At 54.0% G+C, this 21,569-nt stretch overlaps 1 protein-coding gene across 3 annotated transcripts in view; it reads left to right on the top strand.

Moving 5' to 3' along the window:
• SP7 (Sp7 transcription factor) overlaps positions 1-21,140 on the top strand; it is a 34,419-nt gene extending 13,279 nt beyond the window's left edge. Inside the window, exons 1-4 of one of the 3 annotated variants that reach the window (XM_068560657.1) lie at positions 12,410-12,440; positions 12,755-13,008; positions 13,457-13,524; positions 18,226-21,140. In XM_068560657.1, coding sequence (XP_068416758.1) covers positions 13,504-13,524; positions 18,226-19,500 — 1,296 coding nt within the window. In that variant the 5' untranslated portion in view covers positions 12,410-12,440; positions 12,755-13,008; positions 13,457-13,503 and the 3' untranslated portion in view covers positions 19,501-21,140. Of the gene's footprint in view, positions 1-12,409; positions 12,441-12,754; positions 13,009-13,456; positions 13,525-18,225 lie in introns of those variants that run through there. The other 2 variants (XM_068560656.1, XM_068560658.1) reach the window with 2 other exon arrangements.
• Positions 21,141-21,569: the final 429 nt, after the last annotated feature.

Here is a 21,569-nt window from a genome sequence, read left to right as displayed (position 1 = left end):
GGCTTCTCTTGTTGTGGAGCACGGGCTCTAGGCGCATGGGCTTCAGTAGTTGCAGCACGTGGGCTCAGTAGTTGCAGCGCATGGGCTTAGTTGCTCCGCGTCATGTGGGATCTTCCTGGACCAGGGATCAAACCCACGTATGCTGCATTGGTAGGCAGATTCTTAACCACTGCGTCACCAGGGAAGTCACCTGGGAGTGAATTTTTACTTAACATCTTTTTGGTCTTCTATGAGAGTAATTTACCCCCATTTTACAGACAAGGAGACTGAGGCTCACAGAGTTTGCACAACTAGCAAGTGGTGGAGCTTGAGTTCACACCTTAGTCTGTCTGACTTCCAAGACAGTGCACTTTACTACTCCAAACTGCCTCCATGTCATAAGAGCATGGCTGTTTACCAGGTTTCTTCCACTAGATTGCACACTTCGTGTTAAATGCTATTATGGACACTTGTAACACATACCTGGCACACAGTAGATGCTCAGGAAATGTCCCTAAAAGGCTGGTAGGCTGGTGGGTGGGACAGAAAATAGACCCTTGCTTGTTGAATTCTGGCCTACGAGTCTGGACACTTTTACACCTTTGACAGGGGTCATGCCTTCTCTGAGTCAAGGCTGGGGGAAGGCACAGAATCAGTACCATAACCCTCTGAGGATTCTTCCCACCCCAGCCCTTACCTCAGCACTGGCAGGTCTGCCATTGCATTGTCTCCTGCAAAAGGTGCCAACACTCTGGCCCGGGGAACAAGCCCTGGAGAGTGGGTGATAGGTGGAGTCGTTGGGTAGCTCACTCCTGCCACCTGGTGGTACTGAGCAGCCTTGCTCACCCTTCTTTCAGAGCTGAGGATCTAGGGAAGGTCTTGTCTGAAAAAAGTCTAGAAGTTGTTTGCACACTGCCCTTCCCTCCAAGGCTTTTTCTTTCTCTGGAATCCCTTCCCATTTGCAGAACACACTGAACTGAGCTGGATGGAGTTAAGACCCTTAAAGATCCTAAGCTCCGAAAAGATTGTGGTGTTCAACTCTAGCATGAGGGCTTCAAGATAGAAACAATACTGAAAGTGATAAGTGCTAGTAACGATGTGACACAAAACTGACTTCTCTTACGATGACTACTTTAATGCTTTTATTTTTTAAAATGAAATAACAAATTATATCAAATTTTCTGTTTATTTTAGTGTCTCTGCTTTGCTGCCCTGTGTACTAAGCACTACTGGGTACTGTTGGGTACCAAGGTAGCACACCGTGGACTCCCCTTTGGAAAAGAGAATCTTCCTAATTTAAGCCTATGAACTACTTGAGGGGGAGGGTTATTGTATTTTATACATGTTTGTCTTCACTGGGACCCTGTGGAACCTGGGAGATAATAAGAGATAACAATCAATGATTGGCTTGTTGTCTTTACCTGAAATGCATCCCTGACTGGCCTGTTGTCAGGACCCTTGGGAGACCATCTCTACTTTGTCACAGCCTTTTTTGTGTGTGTGTGTGCCTCGACACTCAGCATGCAGGATCTTAATTCCCCGACCAGGGATCAAACCCGTGCCTCCTGCAGTGAAAGAATGGAGTCTTAACCACTGGACTGCCGGGGAAGTCCCTGTCACAGCCTTGCTGGGTGCCTAATACCTACCTGCCTATCTCTCTGCATCTTTAGTTTTTCTCTTTGCAAGTCAGAACCCTCCCTCCCCACTCCAAGAAACCTGATTTCAATTCCAAGAAAGGATCTCAAAACCCTAGAACTTTAGAGCTAGAAGGAACCAAGATACTAATAATCCCCACCATTTGCTGAATACTATTTTTTTTTAAAGTGGGTTTTATTAAGAATAACCATTTTGCTTTTTTAAAAAAGTTTTATTGGAGAATCTTTATTTTTATCCTTTTAAAAAACTTTTTTTAAGAATAGCCATTTTGGGGGACTTCCTGTGGCGCAGTGGTTAAGAATCCGCCTGCCAATGCAGGGGACACGGGTTCGAGCCCTGGTCTGGAAAGATCCCACATGCTGCGGAGCAACTAAGCCTGTGCGCCACAACTACTGAGCCTGAACTCTAGAGCCCACGAGCCACAACTACTGAGCCCACGTGCCACAATGAAGAGTAGCCCCCTCTCACTGCAACTAGAGAAAGCCCGCATACAGCAACGAAGACCCAACGCAGCCAAAAATAAATACATAAAATAAATAAATTAAAAAAAAAAAGAATAGCCATTTTGGGGCCTTCCCTGGTGGCACAGTGGACAAGACTCCATGCTCCCAATGCAAAGGCCCCAGGTTTGATCCCTGGTCAGGGAACTAGATCCAACATGCATGCCACAACTAAGAGTTCACATGCCACACCTAAGGAGCCTACGAGCTGCAACTAAGGAGCCCGCCTGCCACAACTAACACCCAACACAACCAATAAATAAATAAATAAATATTTAAAAAAAAAAACCCAAGAATAGCCATTTTGGGACTTCCCTGGTGGTCCAGTGGTTAAGACTCCATGCTTCCACTGCAGGGGGTGCAGGTTGGACCCCTGGTCTGGGAACTAGGATCCCACATGCCACATGGCAAAATAAATAAATAAATAAATAAATAAAATAAAAAATTAAGAGTAGCCATATTTTTGGGGTTCTTTTTGTTTTTTTAATATTTATTTATTTATGGCTACATTGGGTCTTTGTGCTGTGCGGGCTTTATTTAGTTGCGGCGAGCAGGGGCTATTCTTCATTGCGGTGCTTGGGCTTCTCACTGCGATGGCTTCTCTTGTTGTGGAGCATGGGCCCTAGAGTGCGCAGGCTTCAGTAGTTGTGGTACGCGGACTCAGGAGTTGTGGCTCGCAGGATCTAGAGCACAGGCTCAGTAGTTGTGGCGCACGGGCTTAGTTGCTCCGCAGCATGTGGGATCTTCCCGGACCAGGGCTCGAGCCCATGTCCCCTGCATTGGCAGGCGGACTCTTAACCACTGTGCCACCAGGGAAGTCCCAAGAATTGCCATTTTCAATTTTGTCAAATGTCTTCTTAGCGTCTATTAAATTGGTGATGTGACTTTTATTGTTTAACATATTAACATGCTCTTTATTCATGACTTCCATTATTAAAGACCTATTCTAGCATTCCTGAGATGAATCAGAGAGGAGCCTTAGCACTCACTGAAGTCAGTGGTTCTCAATTAGATGTAGCCAAATTCGTTTATTTTCAGATGAGGAAACGGACGCAATGAGAGGTAAAGTGGGTCATCTATGCTTTCAAATATGGTCCTTGGGTTTTTTTTTGTTTTTTTTTTTTTTGCCCTACCCAGGTTGTTAAGATCCTAAAGGGCAAGCACTGAGGGTCCTATGTAGCATTTTCTGTATAATATTTCACCTAAGGGTCCACTCAGTAAATCCTATTCATTACTAAATTGATTAGTAAGCTTTTACACTGGAGCTAGAAAAAGAAGTTGCAGGCTAAAAAGGTAGATGGAAGATGGTAGTTATACCAAAAGAGGACTTCTAGATAGTGGAGAGGTAAACCATTAAACAAGTGAATAAAGATGGTTTGAGGCATCCCCTCCTCAGGTGAGCCTGAGAAAGAGGAGGATATGCCTTCTAACTAGGCCACACGACTGTGAAAAGAACATAATGACTTTTGGCCAGGCTGATTAGCTTTGGTTGTTCCTATGATTATCACATTTCCTCATCCCTCCACGGTGACCTTACATCCTAGAGTTTTCAGAACTTTACAACTTCAGATATTTCCCTTAAACCAGTGAGATGTTCCAGAAAACAGCAGACTGTGTATCTCCATCCTCCACTTTTTCAATGCTCTGTCCCATTTTGTATCCATGCCCAAATCTGTACCTTTCCCAGCAAAAGACAAACACGCAGGATGTAAGAATTAGGCCCCTGAACTGGAAAGGCAGTGGGCAGAAGAGCATAAGGCTAAAGAATAAGCTGAATTGAATATAACAAAAAAGAAACAGACTCACTAGTGGTTACTGGTGGGGAGAGGGAAGGGGGGAGGGGCAATATAGGAGTAAGGGATTAAGAGGTACAAACTATTATGTATAAAATAAGCTATAAGGATATATTGGGAATATAACCAATATTTTATAATGACTATAAATGGACTATAACCTTCAAAAATTGTGAATCACTATATTGTACACCTGTAGCTTACATAATATTGTACATCAACTATACTTTAATAAGAAAAAATAAAAGAGCCGAGCTGGGGGTACAATTCCCATGCTCTTCTTCTCAATCTGGCTGAGATAGAAGGGATCAAGGGGGAGCAGAGGTGGGGGGTGGAGGGTGGGCTGTCACCAATGAGCCACAGATCCCCAGGTCCCCAGGCTCCTGGAGCTGCACATTCTTGCCCTCTCTTTGTCTCTTGACTGCCATGACTGAGTCCACTGGACACCATATGCTTCTTCTGCAGGAATTTGGAAGTAGCTAGAAAGTGCTCTGAGGGTAGCACTGAGGGGGAGCATTGCAGTCTTCCTCTACTCCAGTTCTCAAGACCCTGGAAAGAGGGGTCAGGCCTGAGAACCATCCAGAAATGGAATGGGGTTGTGGGTGCTGCCTGGCAGGGCACAGGCAGCCCTAGATGTCCCGGTCTGTCCCCTCACCTCTGTTAAGTAAGGCCTGCCTGCTCTCCTACCCCATATTCTTGGATTCCTAAGGTCTCCTTAGCTGGCAAGGAAGGCCCAAGGCCCAAGGAGACTTTAAAGGAGTAAGGGACTGAGGAGAGAGAGAGTGTGATCATCCACGTGTGTGCTGAATGTACTTATTTGACTTAATGTATGTCTCCTTCTAAGACTTGGCCCTCGTGGTTGTCAGTGTCGCCATGAATACCCATGGGTGTGTGACTGTGGCATGTGGTGTGTGCCTTTGTGTGTCAGGGCAGGGGCTCCCTGTGGTGTGCATGTGTGTTGGGAGGGGGTGATGGTGAGAGCCTGGCTCCCTCTCCTCCTCCCCCATCCCTGGTCCCATCTGGCCTTGATCAACGGGTCCCTGGGGAGGGAGCCGCGGTTTCGGATACAGGAAAATGTTCCAGGAAGCGGCCACTGTGCTGGGCCCTGCTCAGGCTCCCCCAGCGGAAATTGTTCCAGGAGGGAGGGGGAGAGTGTTGAGATAGGATTAAGGGAGGAGGGGGTGGCTCTTGGCTCCCCTCTCCATTGGATAAAGCAGGATAAACTGATGGGAAGCTCAGGTCAGCCAGGAACCTGGATGCTGCTACCTAAATCCTTTAATGCAGGAAAACTGAGAGCCAGCGAGAGGAGAGGGTTCCCTTTCTTGTCTCTTTCTAGTGAAGTTTAAGGATTGGGATCTGGGTGGTCCCTGGAGATCCCTTTTCTGGCCCTGCTAGCACGTACCCAAGCTGGGGACCAGGACACCTGGGTCTTGTCTGAAAGTGGTGTGGCTTGATGGGGTGGGGAAGGAGGGGGCATAGGATTCAGCCCCTTCTCCCCACTGAGGGGGCTTTGAAGCTTGGATCCAGGACTGGGAGGGCTGCCTAATTGGGATAATGGAGGTTAATGGGGCGCCTGGAGGGGGTGGCCACGCTCCTAGATCAAAGAGGCCAGCTCTTCCCAACCACCACAGCTGGAGGTCACAGCTGGAGGGGGAGGGGCGTGGGGCTTCGGGCCAGCCAGCAGGGGGTGCTCTGGTCCCTGAATGCCTGTCCTCTCGAGTGACCCCTTCTTTGCTTGGAACTATTTTTGCCTAGAGAGTGCTTGTGGGGAGCGGGGGGTTGAGGAATGGGGGAGTCCTGAGATTCAGACTCCTCTTTGGGTGGATGAGGAAGAGAAAGAGCACGAGAGGCTGGCAGCCTGGGGTCAACGGGATGTTAGCGCCTTGGGGACCTCGGGCCCAGAGGAGGACGCCTGGGCTGAGGAGGCAGAACTCCCACCCTAGGTTCAGGCGGTGGAGAAAGGACTGGGCGGGGCCGCTGGGGGGCACTGGCTGGGGCGGAGAGGAAAGGGGCACACAGCTCCCCGCCGCCGCCTCCTCCCCCCTCCCCCCGGTTGGCGCTCTCTCTCGGGCTCTAATCGGCGCGGCGGCCGCAGCGGGCAGAGTCAGCGCCGCCAGTCTCCGGGACGCGACTCCCAGCAATTGTGGTCGGGACCGCAGATATGCAGCTGCCTCCTGCCCGGGCGCCCGGCCCGGCCGACCCCGCCCGCGCCCCGCCCCCTGCCCCCCGGCCGGCCCGCCCCTCCGCCTCCCGGCCGCGCGCGGGGACACTGAGGCACGGCTGGGAGGCGACGTCTCCGGCCGCCCCGAGCCCAGTCCAGACTGCGTGAGGCGGCTGGAGAGGCCCCAGACCTCGCGATCTGCTGGTCCCGGGGCACCCATCCGCGCAACAGCTGGAGCTAGGTCTGAGAGCGCCAGTCTTGCCTTAGCTTTACCGCTCGCCCGGCCTCAAACCTCCCCGCCTAGAAAGTCAAGCAGTGATTGCTTTGGGATCCAGCGGGGAGCGTCCGACTGAGGGTGTGTGGGGAGGAATGGCGGTGGCTGAGCCCCCAGGACTCTCATTAACCCGGGCAGAGGAAAAAGGAAGGATGGAGAATCATGGCCTGTGCAGACTTCGAACTTACAGAGAGTTCCTTCGTAGGAGAGGAGAAGGGGGCGTGGGAGGGGAGGGGAGGGAGGGAGGGATGGGTGAAGAAGGGAAAAGGAAATAGTTAAAGGGGGTTAAGGCAGAGTGTGTGTGTTGGGGGTTCTCCTGGGAGGCTGGAGGCCAGGTCCTCAAATGCAGCATGGCGCTTCACTCTGATGACCAGACCCAGCAGCTGGCTGTCAAGGGGCCATTTTCAGAACTGAATAGATACCTCTCACATGCCCGTACGTCCTGTGTGCTCGTGCCCACACCAACACACTTATCAAGAGAAGTCATCCTTGACTGCTTGGTCTCCCTCACTTCTCACATCCAATCAGTCACCAAGGCTTGTCTATACCACCTCCTATATATCACCTTTCCATTGACTTTTCCTCATCCCCTTTGCTGCTACAGGCCACACCTTCTCACCTCTTGCCTGGGTTGCCACTGTAAACTGGTCTTGCCTCTGATTTTACCCTCCTCCAAACTCTGACAATACTATTAGGCACCATTTATGGAACAACTACTAAGTGCCAAACCCTGTGGTAAGAGTTCCACATGTATTATTCCTAATCCTTATAACAACCCTGGGAGGTTGCTGTATTATGTTTCCCCATTCTAAAGAAGAAGAATCCAAGGCATCAAAGGTTAAACAGCTTGCCCAACCTTACACCATAGTAAACAGCTGATTTGCCCAGAACTGCCAGGCTCTAAGTCCCTATTCCATTCTCTTCTATGCAGCCAGGGTCATCTTTCTGAAATACAAATATTCCCATATGTTGCCCTGAGCATCTAGTTCAGATTCCTTGCACTGCTGATCAGACTTTCTCCATCAGCCCCTACTGTCTGTGCTCTAGTCACACTCAACTCTCAGCACCTTAAAATGTCATTAATCCCTCAGACCTCTGGGCCTTTGCATACACTCTTCCCCCTGCATGTAACACTCTTCCTCTCTTCACCTGGCTGACTCCTATTCATCCTTCAGTTTCTTTACCTAGTCATCCCTGCTTCCAGGAAGCCTTCCTTGATTCTCCCAACACTGGCTTAGATTCATTTTTTTGTCTCCAGTAACATCTAGTACTTACTCTCTTAAGATACTTTCCACTCTACGTTGGTTGCTGGTTTGTGAGGCAAAGGACTGGGTCTGTATTGTTCGTGGTTGCAAGCCTGAGCCTAGCCCTGCATGCGTGGCACAAAGTAGGTGCTTGCTGAGCATTTGTTGAATGAAAGAATGTTCCTCGGGTCTAGTCTACATCTTAAGAAACTGTTCTCCTAAGAAGAATCTAAGCAGGTCAGAGAAATCAGGGGATTGGGGCGGAGTATATCTAAGATTTTGAAGGACCGTTGCCTTGGGTTGTTTAGCCTCATTGCTAAGGATAGAAAATGTGATGAGGACTCTAACACCCCAAGTTCTCTTTGTTTAAAGACAGTAATATATTTCATGCATCAGATTCCAGGGTATCATTCTTACAAAGAGGCACTTGCTGGAGATGACCGAGATGACCAGAGTCTTAATTCCATGCTGATCCTTTTGAAACGCCTACCCAGTGCAGGTTCCTCTGTTCCAGGATCAGGCCTCTCAGTGTTACCCTTCCCTCCATTTCCCTCTTTGTCCCCGGCCATCCTTGCTTCTTCCTCCCCCTCCCAGAGCACTTTTTCTGATTCTTGATCTGCCTCCACTGGAACTGCTATATTATCTCAGGGCTCAAATGTCAACTAAGGAGACTGAGGCTCAGAGCAGAGGGGAACCAGGGCCAGCACCAGGAGTCCTGCCTTTTAGGCCAGGCACTGGAAGAGGCGAAGGGGAGACGCAGCAGAGAGGGAGGGAGCTGAGGTATCACACATATGTAAATGTGCTTATGTGAGCATTAGGGTGGGGAGCTCCTTTTTCAAGCTGTCCTATACAGAGGTTGCTGGCCTCCTAAAAGCTTCCTTTCTTCCCTGTGTCCTCAGCTTTGCCTCCCAGAATGGGATTCTCTTCCCCAAGCTCCCTGAGCCTAGTCTCAGAATGTCAAGGCACCGGGCAGTGTCCAAATCCCAAGGTCATGAGTGGATCTTCCCCCCACCCAAGGAGCAAGTTTCCCTGGTCACCAGCCCTGTTACTTTTGGAGGACCCTCTCAGATTCGCAGCTGTCCCTCAAGGTCTCTTATCTGTAGTCCCACCATCTCTGTTTCCCCCTGTGTCTCTCCCTTTGTCTTTCTGTTTCCCTGACTCTGGGTGCCTTCTTCTTTACTGTCCCCTCTGTGTTCTCTGTCACTAGTGTCTCCACTGGAGACAAGGGTTGGGCCTGGGTGCATGGGGGGGTAGTGGCCAGACCAGGGGCCCGGGACATGAGCGCAACTTTCCAAGCTTCTCTTCCAGGCCCCTGTGGTTGGGGAGCTCCACAGAGGGAGAGATGAGTCAGCGGGGCCGCAGAGCAGGGGGGGTCTGGGTGGGGGTGGGGATGCCGGGGTTCCCCAGGGCCAGGGAGTTTGCTAGGACCATCTGGGTCTCTGAACTCTGGTGGATATGGAGAATGAAAGATCAGCGAGTCCCCAAAGGTACACTACACTAGTAGGAATTGCAGGCAACAATTTGTAGCACTGGCATTGCCTGTCACATCATCCTTATGCCCAGATTCTTGTAGGAAGGAGTTCCTAAATCCCCTCTAGGAGACCTCCGGGATTTCTAGAGCTGTAAGCTTGTGATGTTAGACTTGTGTGTATGTCTGTGATATTTGCCATGTATGTAAATGTATGTATTGATGTGAGTCTGTGTGAGTCCCTGCAGGGGTATTGTAGCTAACTGTGAGTCCATCTGCATGTATGTGTCCTGGTGTGTGCATTTTTGTGATTGGAGGTTAGGGTCAGTGTCTTGGTGTAAGCATCATCTGTATAACGTATGTATTTATATCCGTGTGTGTCAGTGTGGATGCCTGCAGAGTGTATGTATGTTCATAATTCAGCGTGTGTACAAGAGTGTATCTGAAAGTGTGTCACTCATTAGGTATGTATTAGAGAACGTGTCAATCTGTATCTCAGCGCTTTGTTCGCTGTTTGCTGGTGACTCTCTCTAGGGTAGCCAAACTCATAAAAACAAAGGAAGAGTTATGAGTCCCTTTGGATTGGGGCTCTAAGAGGAAGCCCAGCCTAGGATGGTGGGCGGAGGGCAGTGGGGTGGAAGGAGGCGGCTTCCCTGAGGAGAAGGGAGGTAGACGTCTCCCACTCTCCCCAGTATTCACTCTCTCTCCACCCTCACTGACCTTTCCAAAAACAGCTAAAGAGAACTGAGGCAGGTTCCAGATTCAACCCCCTCTAACCTAGAAATCCCACCCCGATTCTTCTAGGGGAGGGAGGGAGGGAAGGGAGCGGTCCCTGTGGTTCAGCCCAGTCCTGGGGTTGAAAGATCAGAAAGGCACCATCCCACCCCTTCCTTAAGGGGCGTCCATCTCTGGAGCTCAGCGTCTGGGTGGCCATGGGCGGAGGCTGAGGGGCCCCCAGGGTGGTGGGGGGTGGTGGATAGAAACCAGATGCCTAGGGGGTTTATACTGGAAGGACCAGAGCCGCAGCCTCTACCCGCCCCTGCCACATGGCGCCTCTGCCTGGCTGCCCCACCCCCTGGGAGGCTGGGCTGAGGGAGGCCTGCGAGGGTGGAGGCAGGTCCTTGGTCAGGGCTCCCAGTTGTTGACCCCAGCCTCTGGGGGCACTGGGAAGGGGACGGGGGTCTGGGCCCAGGAATAGCAGGGCCTCAGCTGGGCTGCAGGACTATCTTAAACAAGGGTGTGGAATAAGTCAGAACCCAGGGTCCTGAGGGAGGCAGCTGGGGGCTTCAGGCAGCCCCTCTGCCTGGCTTTGGCGCAGACCTTTGGGAGGGGGCGCTGGGTCCAGGGACTCTCCTACTGGGGTTGGCACATCAGGGGCCCTGGCTCACATCTTGCTGGGGACCCTGCTCCTTCCTTGTCCTTCCCTCGCACTCCTGCTCCTTTCCAGGTAGGATTAGGGATCCAGATCCCCAAAGGAAGTGGAGAAGGCTGACCTCCCTGCCCCCATCTCCACTCCTCAACCCCCCACCTCCTTTCAACCTACCTCCTTTTCCCCTTCAGTTTCTTCCTTTCCTCCCCAACCCCTCTCTCACCTGCCATCTCTTCTATGGAGTCTAGACTTTGCTCCTCTGCCTCAGTTGCCTGCCTGATCTGAAAGCGTCTGGCTTTCCGCTGGCGGTGCAGTAATTCCTCCAAAGCTTCCCCTTTTCCTCCCCAACTTCTGAGCCGGCTTGTGTGGGCGCCCAGAAATCCATCTGACACCTCAGGCTCAGAAGCACCCCCCACCAGGGGGAGACTGCGAGATCATGGGACACCCCACCACGGGCACTTCCTCTTGGGCAGACGGGTGGGGTGGCCCGTGTAATCATCGGACACAATTATGCACTATTTATACTCCATCCCTGCCCACCTGCCTGGCCGCTTTGACCCTCTGCCTCCGCTGGACCTGGCCAGGCGTCCGGCTATTTTCCCTGTCCTGTCCTTCTGAAGCCATTGTCTCCTCATCTTTGTTCCTCTGGGCCTATTTCTTTTCCTTTTTTCTGCTCTCTGTTTTTTTTAAGCCACATACTGGTCTTCTGTTTTCCTCTCTTCTCTCCCTGTTATATCCCTCGCTTCTCTTCTGATTTTCTTGGATTGTTTCATTTGCTCTGTGTGCCCCTCAGTCTTTCTGTGTTTCTTCTTTTGCTTCTTTTCCTGGGAGACTAGTGTCTGCCAGTCACCCTGGTTCCCTAACTCTCTCCTCAAAAGTTGGGCCCATAGGCTTCCTTGGGGGAAATCAAATCATGGGGCTGGAATCCCGAACTTCTCCCCCCAACGCCCGACCCCCTCCTCCCCTGAACTTTGATCCTGCCTGCTGGTTAAACTGCAGTTAACCCTCCCTGGACTTCCAGCTGCTCCTGCCCCCTCTCCACCTTTGCCTTGAGGAACTGAGCTGGGAGAGTAAAAGGAGCCCTGAAGTGGGCACCCAGGAAGAGAAAGTGAGGGGACTGGTTGGCGAGTGAGGGAAGCGGGGGAAGGACCAGGCTCCATTCCTCTGATGGGCAGGGCCGAGAGCGGGAGAGGGGTGTGTTGGGGAATAAGTTGCAAAACAACCCCAGCTGGCTGGGCGCCTCCGTGGGAGAGATGCTGGCTCTACCACTTGGCTGCCCAGTCCTCTCTCTCCCATAAACTTACCTTAGGGCCCAGGTTTCAGTTAATAGACTTTTTGAATTTCCCTCTTCCAACTGGTTGACTTTCTTTTCTTCCCCATTTTGATGAGAAGTCAAAGTTGGGAAGTCCTGCCTAAGCTCTAACTTCAATTCTTCCTGCTGCAGAGGGAACTGATGCATGACAATGAGAAAGGGAACCAGGCACTCCCTCCTGGAAAGCATGATCACTCATGAGAAGATCATGAGTGATCACTTTGATCACTCCATCAAAGGATGGAGATTTGATGTGTGGCCAAGAAGGGCCTAGGGATGGTAACTGGCAAGGAGCAATGGAGGCTAGGGCCTCCCTTTGGGTGGGTGGGGGGTTAATCCAAAGAGGCTAGGCTCAGGCTTGGATGAGTTGACCCAGTGACCTCCTGCCCTTACCCTCACTCCTGCCTGCCTTAAATTTTCTCAGAACCAGAAGATCTAGCTTCTGCCCCACAAAGTGAGGCAGGCCTAGGTGCCACTTCCCAAGAGTGAAACTCAGGCGTTGGGAGGAAGATTGGCGACCCCCAAACCTGTGCCAAACTCTCCCCACCCCACCCCCCTCCAGGCCTTGCTCTGGAACCTACCTCAGTGACCCTGAAAGCCTGGGCAGCAGAAGCCTCCACCCCAGAGCACACTCCCCCTCCTGGCTTTCACAACACACGTACACACTGCACTCCTGATCTCGAGGTGGGTGACTGGGGAAGCAAGCATCTCTGTGGTCAGCTCGGGTGTGTGTGTGGCTTGTGTGCCTCCAGCCATGTCACTGTGATCATCTGTGTGTGAGTTTGTCTCTGTTCATTCATGACGGTGGCTGTGCCCGTGTGGATAGCACTGTGCGTGTGGACGTGCACACGTATCATCCTGTGTTTGTCCATGAGCGTGTGTGTCAGTGTGCTCCAGCCTCTCTGTGTGAGTGTCGTCCCCAATCCCCCATCCCCCCCCCTGGATCTCTAATTAGTGGTTTGGGGTTTGTTCCTTTTCCCTCCTGTTCCTTCCCTCAGCGGCAGCAGCGGCGGCAGCAGCAGCAGAAGCAGCAGAAGCAGCAGGAGCAGCCGTCGCCACCCGCCGACCAGCAGCCAGGACTCTGGAGTCAGAGTAGGATTCTAGGATCAGAGCCTGAGTGGGAACAGGAGTGGAGCTGGCCTAGGAGAGGAGCGAAGCCCTCCCAGGACCCTCAGGCGACCCCTTGCCAGCATTCCCAGTGCCAGACCTCCAGGGAGGAGAGACCCAGGACACCCAGCCCCAGATCCCCCAGGTACAGGACACTGGGGAGCTCTGTCTGGGAGGGGTTCCCACAGATGCTGATGGGATCGCTGGGGGCAGGGTGTGGGACACCTGGGCCCACCGTCCCTCCGTTTTGCCCTCAGCGCCCCCCAGCACGCCCTGACAACTTGCCCTGTCCCTACCCGCTCCTGCTTCCGGCCCTTCTCTGGGAGCCCCGTTTCTCCTCTCCCGCCCAGATCCCTTCTTTGGGGAGCTCAGCAACTGGAGCAGGAAATTTGGACCCTCTGCCTCCCTCTCTCGCCCTGCTCATTGGATCCGGAGACTTCTCCGCTGGGAAAGCTGTAATTAGAGGGTGGATCCCTACAGACAGAGAGCAGCACCCCCCAGCCCCTACCCCCCAGTCCCTTCTAACTTTAGATCTCTTCTCTCCCATTCTCCCATTCTCCCTCCCTCTCCCTCTCCCTCTGTCTCCGGCTCAGCTCTCTCCATCTGCCTGGCTCCTTGGGACCCGTTCCCCAGCCTCAGGATGGCGTCCTCCCTGCTTGAGGTAACTGCCCCCTCCGTCCCCTAGGACACCAGCCATGATCTTAATGGTCCCTAATCCCTGTCCACTTCCCACCTCCCAACTCACACAGACAGTTGCTGTGGTGCTTGTCACTTCCAGGGGTCAGAGGAGGGGGAAGCAGGGGGCAGGAGAAGGGAGGAGAGAGCAGGCCCAGGGGTCAGAGGACAGTCAAAGGAGGATGAGAGGGGATTAGCTTAGAAGAAGGCATGGACCCCTAAGGTCAGCCAAGCACACCAACTCTGAGGAGTGGAAAAGGGATGGAGAAAGGAGTAGGGGGGTGAGGAGAGAGGAGTGGGAGAGAGATAAGCTGGTAGCAGATGGGGGAGAGAAAGAAGGCCAGAGGACTGGCTGAGTGGGCACAGAGTAGCAGTGAGTACACGGTTCCTTGGGGGTCCTGGCTCTCGGGACTCTTAGCCTAGGCAGTGTCCTGTCTGGTTTGTAGGTGGGGAGGGGGCTGGGCTTCTGGGCTCGTAGGAGAGGAGGTGGGCAATGAGAGAAGGGAGAGGGCAGTCCCTGCATGTGGGGGGCTGACCAGAGGAACTGGGCCCAGGCCTGAGAGGCAACCAAGGAGGAGGGCCAGGGTCTGAGGCCGCCTGCCCGGCTCACAAATATTTAGCTTTCAGCCAAAGACAAACTCAGCTCTATTTTGGGAGTGGGAGGCTCCAGGGCGGACTGAGCCACTTCCCCTCCAGGCCGGGACCCCGGCATCCCTTGCCTCTGGCACTGGGGATGGAGGGAACTAGGGTACCATGGGGGTCAGGGGTTGGGGGCTTGAGAAATGTCTGACTCTGCCAGGGCTTCTGGGAGACTCCTGGCACATAGTTGGAAAGGGGGACTCAGGGTCACTCAGAGCCTGTTTGAATGTCCTGAGTTCTCCTAGCTTCTGGGTCTTTGGCTCTGTGTCTCTGTCACCACCTCTGCTTTCTGGGTCCCTCCGCAGGAATTTGAGACCAGAGAGCCCTCCCCAAAGATCAACTCCCAGCAGTAGCCTTGACCTTCTGTATTCTTGGGCCCCTCTGAAGGCCCCATCTCTGCTCCCGGTGCACTAGCTCAGGTCCAAGGGGTGATGGGCCAAACAGGAAGCCGACTCATGCAGCCTGCAGGAGAGGTGTGTGTGAGATGAACTGGGAGTCTTTTAACACCTGTGTTCACTGGCCTGCATGTAAGTGTCAGAATGTAAAGCAGCACACCCACACGTGTGGCTGGCTTTGTGAGCGCACAGGGATGTGTGTGTATAAGCTGGGGCACCTGAGTGTCTGTTAGTCCAAGTGGGGAATGGTGTGTGTAAGTCTGGTGGATAGCGAGTCTGTGACTGAGTCTGAGGGAATGGCATGCAAGGCAATGGGGTGGACACCATAACCCAGTCAGGGGGCCTCAGGTGCTGTGCTCTACCCCCTGCTGCAAGGAGGCAGATCGCTCACCCCCAGGACACTCTCAGTTGAACCGTATCATTGAAACACTGGGGTTGGTCTTGAGGAAGCTGGAGGACTAAGGTGCATGGAAATCCTGGGTCCACCCAAGGCAGGGGCAGTGTCAGTGGGCGTGGGCTTCATGTCAGAGTTGCCAGCGTGGCACTGGTGCCTGCAGGAGCAGCTGGGCCAAAGGCCTGTTGGAAAGACACGGGATTGGGGTAGCACTTGGCAAAGAGCAGTGTGTCCTGGAAACTGGGCTTTCATGTCCCTCGCTCCCCGTGAGCTGGAGATGCCCCCAACACCAAGGCTTCTAGCCTCTGTCTCTTTCACCTGTTCTGGGGGGCGCCTGGGCCCTCAACCTTCTTCTCCCACCCCCATCCGGAAGTCCTCTTTGGCACTGGGAAGAACTTGGGATTTCAGAGAGGGGAGCTTGATGGAAGGCTCACCTGGGCTGAGTGAGATGCAGAGGAACAGGGTGGAGGGAGAAATGGGGGTGGGGGGCTAGGTGGGGATGGACACTTGGAAGGTGGGAAAGCTAAACAACTTGGGAGGAGGCGGAGAGTGGAGAAGTGGAAACTGGGACCTTGGGTGCCCAGAACCTATGGCCAGTCAATGCTCGGATGTCCAGTGAACATTCCCGTAGGAGGTCAGTGGAAAGAGGGGGCTCTCCTCCCTGTGTGAGTGAGAGAGCTGGGACAGCTCCTTATCTAGTTCCTTCTCCACAGACTCTCCCTTCAGTACTTGAAGGCTGTTTTGTTGTGGTTGTCATTGTTTTCAATGGATGGTGGGTGGAAGTGAGAGGAAAAGCAACTGGAAGGTGGGCTCCTGGGCCCCCGGTGTGAGGTCGTGGACAAGTATTTAGAATCTTTAATCAGGACCCTCTCCCCAGTTCTCAGAAGAGCCCAAGCAGCAAGAGAAGGAAACCGAGGCTGTGGTGAGACTTAGCCAGGTGCCTAGCTCTTGGCCTCCAGGAGCTCCAGAACCGTCTGAGTGGTCTGGTGCCTTGCTCCCCCTTCCCTGCCCTCAGGGGCCCTGGGGGCCTCCGCTCCCCAGTGCTGGGGTCTCCTGTTGGCCTGGGGCTGCTGGCCTTCTTTCACCCCTCCTTCCCTCCCCACGGCTGGGTGGGGTCCCTGGGCTTGGCTGAGGCCCCTGTGGCCACAGTGTGAGGGCCGGGCGGGGGGGACGGCGTCGGCGTTTTTAAAAATAAACCGACCGCAGGGAAACCAACGGAGCCGGGCCGGGCAGGCAGAGGGGGAGGGGGTGGTCAGGGGGAGAAGGAGGGAGGAGTGGCCTGGTCTGGGGGTTTTCTGGGGCCCAGCACCGTGGGGATTTTCTCTTAGGTAGGAAATCTGCCTTCCTCCTCCCCCTCCCCCTTTTCTTTTTTCTCCCTCCTTTCTTTTCCTCTGTTTTCCTGTGCCTTCCTTGCCCAGTCTCTTTCCATCACCTCTCTGTCTTTGTTTATTTTGCTGCTTTCTTCTCTCTCCGTCCTTTTTGTCATTTTTTTGCTTTCTTCTCTTTTGGGTCCCTGCCCATTTCTGCCCCTGAGGGCCAGCTGCCCCTCTGTTTTCACTTTCCCCCCCTGGGGGCTTTTATGTCAGCTCTTCACCCTGCAGGGGCCTCTGCTCCGGTGTCTCTGGGTCTCTGCCTCTCTCCTTTGAACTCCACGTTTTTACCTCTCCTTTCTGCTAGGCTTTGCCTCCTGCCCCATCAGCTACCCTGCCTTACCTACCCTCTGCTTGGGAGATGAGAGGCTCCAGGGAAATCCTGGCTGGGCAGGAGGCAGGGCTTTTACCAGATTTGAGGACGCTTTCAGTGGCTCAAATTTGGGAGTCCATGGGGTCAACAGGACCTCAGAGAGAGGTAACTGGACAGGGGGAGCAGCAGGTTTGCATTTGCGGAGCAGTGCGAGACTGGCGACTGCACACACCCCTCACTGCAACCTTTAGACCCCAGATCTACCTCTAGGATCAATGTTACGGGCACATACCGCACATACCACATGCTAGGAGCTAGCAGGCAGGTCTGGGAACCCTGGATTCTTGGGTTCTTTTTCAGTTTTTGAGGGCCCCAGTCAAGGAACTGTACAGGGTCAGCTTTTGAGGGCATCTTTTTTTTTGGTGGGATTCTCAGTAATGGACGCCTATCTATGCCAGTCTGGGATCCAGGAGGGCATCCATCGCCCAGGAGGGGGTCCCAAGGCTGACTCAGGGAGGGGGTACCATGAGCTCCTGAGAGATGGTGATCTCAGAGTGGTTTGGCCTGGTAGCAGCAGCACAATGGGCACGAAGGGCATTGTGTGTTTCTAAAAGACCCCCATGCCCCGTATCTACATGCATCTTCCTTCACTCCCTGCGCTGGAGGGGTGAAGAGAGACGAGCTATGTGGCCTCTGTGTGTTAGGGTACACCGAGGCGTGGGGGTGTGTGGCTGTGAGGCAGTATCTTAGCCACCCCAGTTCCCTGCCCTGCAGGGGCGTGAGGACTTCAGCTCTCCCAGCCCTCCCAAAGGGGTACCAGCTGGCTCCACAAAGCAGGAGGTGCCCAATGCCCGCTTGAAAGACATTCTTGCCTCAGCCACAGTCCTGGCTTGGCGGCAGCCCTGTTCCCTCTCAATGTCCCAGTGTCTCTGCCCTCGCTTCCTCTTGCTCCCCAGTCCCAGGGTCCCTGCCAAGAGAAAGAGATTCCTTACCAAGGACATGAGGACGCCGCTTCAGGGAGACCAGGCCACTGCCTTAGTCAGGAGACGAAGCAGAGACAGGAAGTGAATAAGGGGTCAAGCTGGGAAAATCTGGAACGCAGGGAGCTACAGTTCCCTACGACTTCACCTTCTTCCCAGGCTGCCCTTTCAGCCTCATCTTTCCTCTCCAAGTCCCCGACCACGGCCTCTGCTCCCAACCCATTTCCAGGGGTCAGGATCCCTAATTCTCACCGCACCCAAGTGCTGCCTCTATCCCCAGCTCTTCTCATGGCTATCTAAGAAGCATCTCCCATTCCTCAGAGGCCCTTGCACACTCCCCCAGCACCACAGGGAGCTCTGCTTCCTGCCTGCTGGGTTGGGTGTTAGGCCGCTGTCTTGGTCCTTCGCTTTTTCCAGACTCCATCTGAGCTCTGCCCTGGGTCCCCGTCCTCAGTGCCGCCCCTCACCACCTCTGATTCCCCATCCTCTTCAACTCTTCCTCAACCCCTTTCTTCTGTTGTCCAAGCCTCTGGGGTGCACAGTCCTTCTGCGCGTGTCCTCCTCTGCCCCTAAACGGTGCTTCCCTCTCTCCACAGGAGGAAGCTCACTATGGCTCCAGTCCCCTGGCCATGCTGACAGCGGCGTGCAGCAAATTTGGTGGCTCCAGCCCTCTGCGGGACTCAGCGACACTGGGCAAAGCAGGCACAAAGAAGCCATACTCTGTGGGCAGTGAACTTTCGGCCCCCAAAACCATGGGCGATGCCTACCCAGCCCCCTTTTCAAGCACCAATGGGCTCCTCTCACCTGCAGGCAGTCCTCCAGCACCCACCTCGGGCTATGCCAATGACTACCCTCCCTTTTCCCACTCATTCCCTGGGCCCACAGGCACCCAGGACCCTGGGCTACTAGTGCCCAAGGGGCACAGCTCTTCTGACTGCCTGCCCAGTGTCTACACCTCTCTGGACATGGCACACCCCTATGGCTCCTGGTACAAGGCAGGCATCCATGCAGGCATCTCACCAGGCCCTGGCAATGCTCCTACTCCTTGGTGGGACATGCACCCTGGGGGCAACTGGCTAGGTGGCGGGCAGGGCCAGGGTGATGGGCTGCAAGGGACACTACCCACAGGCCCTGCTCAGCCTCCACTGAACCCCCAGCTGCCCACCTACCCGTCCGACTTTGCCCCCCTTAATCCTGCCCCCTACCCATCTCCCCACCTCCTGCAGCCAGGGCCCCAGCATGTCTTGCCCCAAGATGTCTATAAACCCAAGGCGGTGGGCAACAGCGGGCAGCTGGAGGGGAGTGGTGGAGCCAAACCCCCTCGGGGTGCAGGCACAGGGGGCAGTGCTGGCTACGGGGGCAGTGGAGCAGGGCGCTCCTCCTGTGACTGCCCCAACTGCCAGGAGCTAGAGCGCCTGGGTGCCGCAGCAGCCGGGCTGCGGAAGAAGCCGATCCACAGCTGCCACATTCCGGGCTGCGGCAAAGTGTATGGCAAGGCCTCCCATCTGAAGGCCCACTTGCGCTGGCACACGGGCGAGAGGCCCTTCGTCTGCAACTGGCTCTTCTGCGGCAAGAGGTTCACCCGTTCGGACGAGCTGGAGCGCCACGTGCGCACTCACACCCGGGAGAAGAAGTTCACCTGCCTGCTCTGCTCCAAGCGCTTTACCCGAAGCGACCACCTGAGCAAACACCAACGCACCCACGGAGAGCCAGGCCCAGGACCCCCGCCCAGTGGCCCCAAGGAGCTGGGGGAGGGCCGCAGCACCGGGGAAGAAGAGGCCAGTCAGACGCCCCGACCTCCGGCCTCACCGGCACCCGCAGAAAAAGCCCCTGAAGGCAGCCCAGAGCAGAGCAACCTGCTGGAGATCTGAGCCGGGTGGAGGTTTCCAGCCCCTGGGCTGCCTTGCCAGTCTCTCCTGGCTCTGTGGACCACTGCTTGCCCCTCACTCCCTTTGCCCCATGCATGCTGCCCTTTGGGACTCGCTCCATCTCTTCCCCCCATCATTCTGGGCCTGGGTATCTCCTTGCATGCTTCCTCATCTCACTTCCTCCCCCTTGCCATGGGCCCCTTCTGCAAACTCTCATCTTAGGCCCTCACCTCTTGCCTGATTTCTGCTCTCGGGCTTCTGAAGCTCTTTCCTCACCACTGCTCAGTTTCTCTCTCCTCTGCTCTTACCACACCAACTCACTTTCTCTCCATTTGGGCTCCCAACACTTTATTTCTCCATCTCACTAACTCCTTGACATGCATCTTTTCTGCTTCCCAAGCTTATTTACCACTATCCCTTAGCTTCCAGGCTCCAGTCTCCTCAGTGGACTTTGTAGTCCATTGCCTTCCATGCTCCAGAGCATTCTTCCTTTTTACAAACACAATGATGATGATGATGATGATGATGATGATGATGATGATGATGATGATGATGATGATGATAATTTATTGCCCCCTGGTGGCCTCTTCATTAGGGACCAGAGTTGGGGGATTGGGGTAAGTGACCTGGCAGGGAGCAGGGTGCCAAGAGGGGGGCAGACCAGTGGGGATCTGATCCCAAAGATGGGGTGACCCCAGGGTCAGGGAGGCTGCCCCCAGGCCTGTATATTTAACCCCTATGTTCCAAGAGAAATGAATAGTAATAATAATAATTCTATTTATCTAAGTTATGATGACAGGTCAGGTAGAGTGAGCTGGGGAGGGAAGGGGGTCCATTTCTGTTATGGAAATTTTAGCCAAATGCATCTCTGTCTAGAAAAAGTGATAGTGAGATCTTGTTAATAGAATTTCTATCATCAGGGTCTCACTTAATGGTGTTTCTTGTAATGGAATCTCTGCTAATAGGGTTGATTAGCTAGATCTCTGTTAAGAGTTAATGGGGTATCTCACAATGAGGGGATCCCTAATATTTCCAGCCCTGGCCAGAAGCTGTGAAACCTCAAGTCCTATGGAGGGGAGGACTGGAATTTACCCCAGCTCCCTTGACCCCAGAGCAGGTTCTTCCACTGCCCCTCCCCTGACACCATGACCCCATCAGGCTAATCCCTTGTTGCCATGGTAACAGAGAGCTTGCAGCTGCCATCTTAGACATGCTCTTTGGGGAAGCCCACCTAACTGGAGGAGGACACTGGTTTGGAGGTGTCTCTCTAGAAGAATAGGTGGGGAAGGCTTTCTCTGGGATCAGATCAAGAAAATCAAGTATTTATTGAGTGTCTACTCTGTGCAAGGCACTGTGCTAGGCTGGTGCCTAGAAGCCATGAGAAAGAAGAATTTATAGAGCTAGGAGGACAGAGGTCCCCAAGCTGACTTGGGGGTGCGTCCACAGGCCCCCAACCTGGGACTTCCGATGCTCCCAACTCCACCTCCAGTGACTTTTAAAGCCGCTTCGTGCCTTTGAATGCCTTTCCTGTGACTTTGGATCCTCCTTTTCTATCTCTTGCTCCCTCAAGGCCCCAAGTTAAAGGTTTAAAGCCGCCGGAGCTTGGGGAGAGGGTAATATTGTGGAAGGGAAGGGATCATGCCCTCATGGAGTCTTTTTTTTTTTTTTTTTTTAATTTAATAAATAAAAGTTCGATTTAAAATTTTGTCCTGGTGAGAAAAGAGGGAGAGGAGGGGAGAAGAGTGAGCCACAGGATTTCTCTTTGACAAACTGGGGAGTCCCTGCGGGCACTGTCGTGCCCGTTTGCACGTTACGCCCGGGGTAGAATACTTCGGCGGCCCGGCCCTGCGGCGGAGGTCAGTTTTTGACCGCCCAGAGCTCTCTGCGGAGTTGGGAAGGCGAAGAGGTTTTCTTCACCTGGCTCTTTCTCGGGCTCGGCACCAGCGGACACGGCCTGGACAGCAGCCGGGCCGCGCACCGGCCCCGCGGTCGCCGTGCGGACTACGGCGCGGCCCGGGCCGGGCGAGGTGCGGCTCCCGCGGGTGGACCCGCCTGGCACGTAACCCGCCCCC

The sequence above is a fragment of the Eschrichtius robustus genome, chromosome 13 (genome assembly GCF_028021215.1).
Source record: "Eschrichtius robustus isolate mEscRob2 chromosome 13, mEscRob2.pri, whole genome shotgun sequence".
Lineage (NCBI taxonomy): Eukaryota > Metazoa > Chordata > Mammalia > Artiodactyla > Eschrichtiidae > Eschrichtius > Eschrichtius robustus.
Note: the sequence above shows the minus strand (reverse complement) of the source record. Positions and strands in the feature narration are given on the sequence as shown.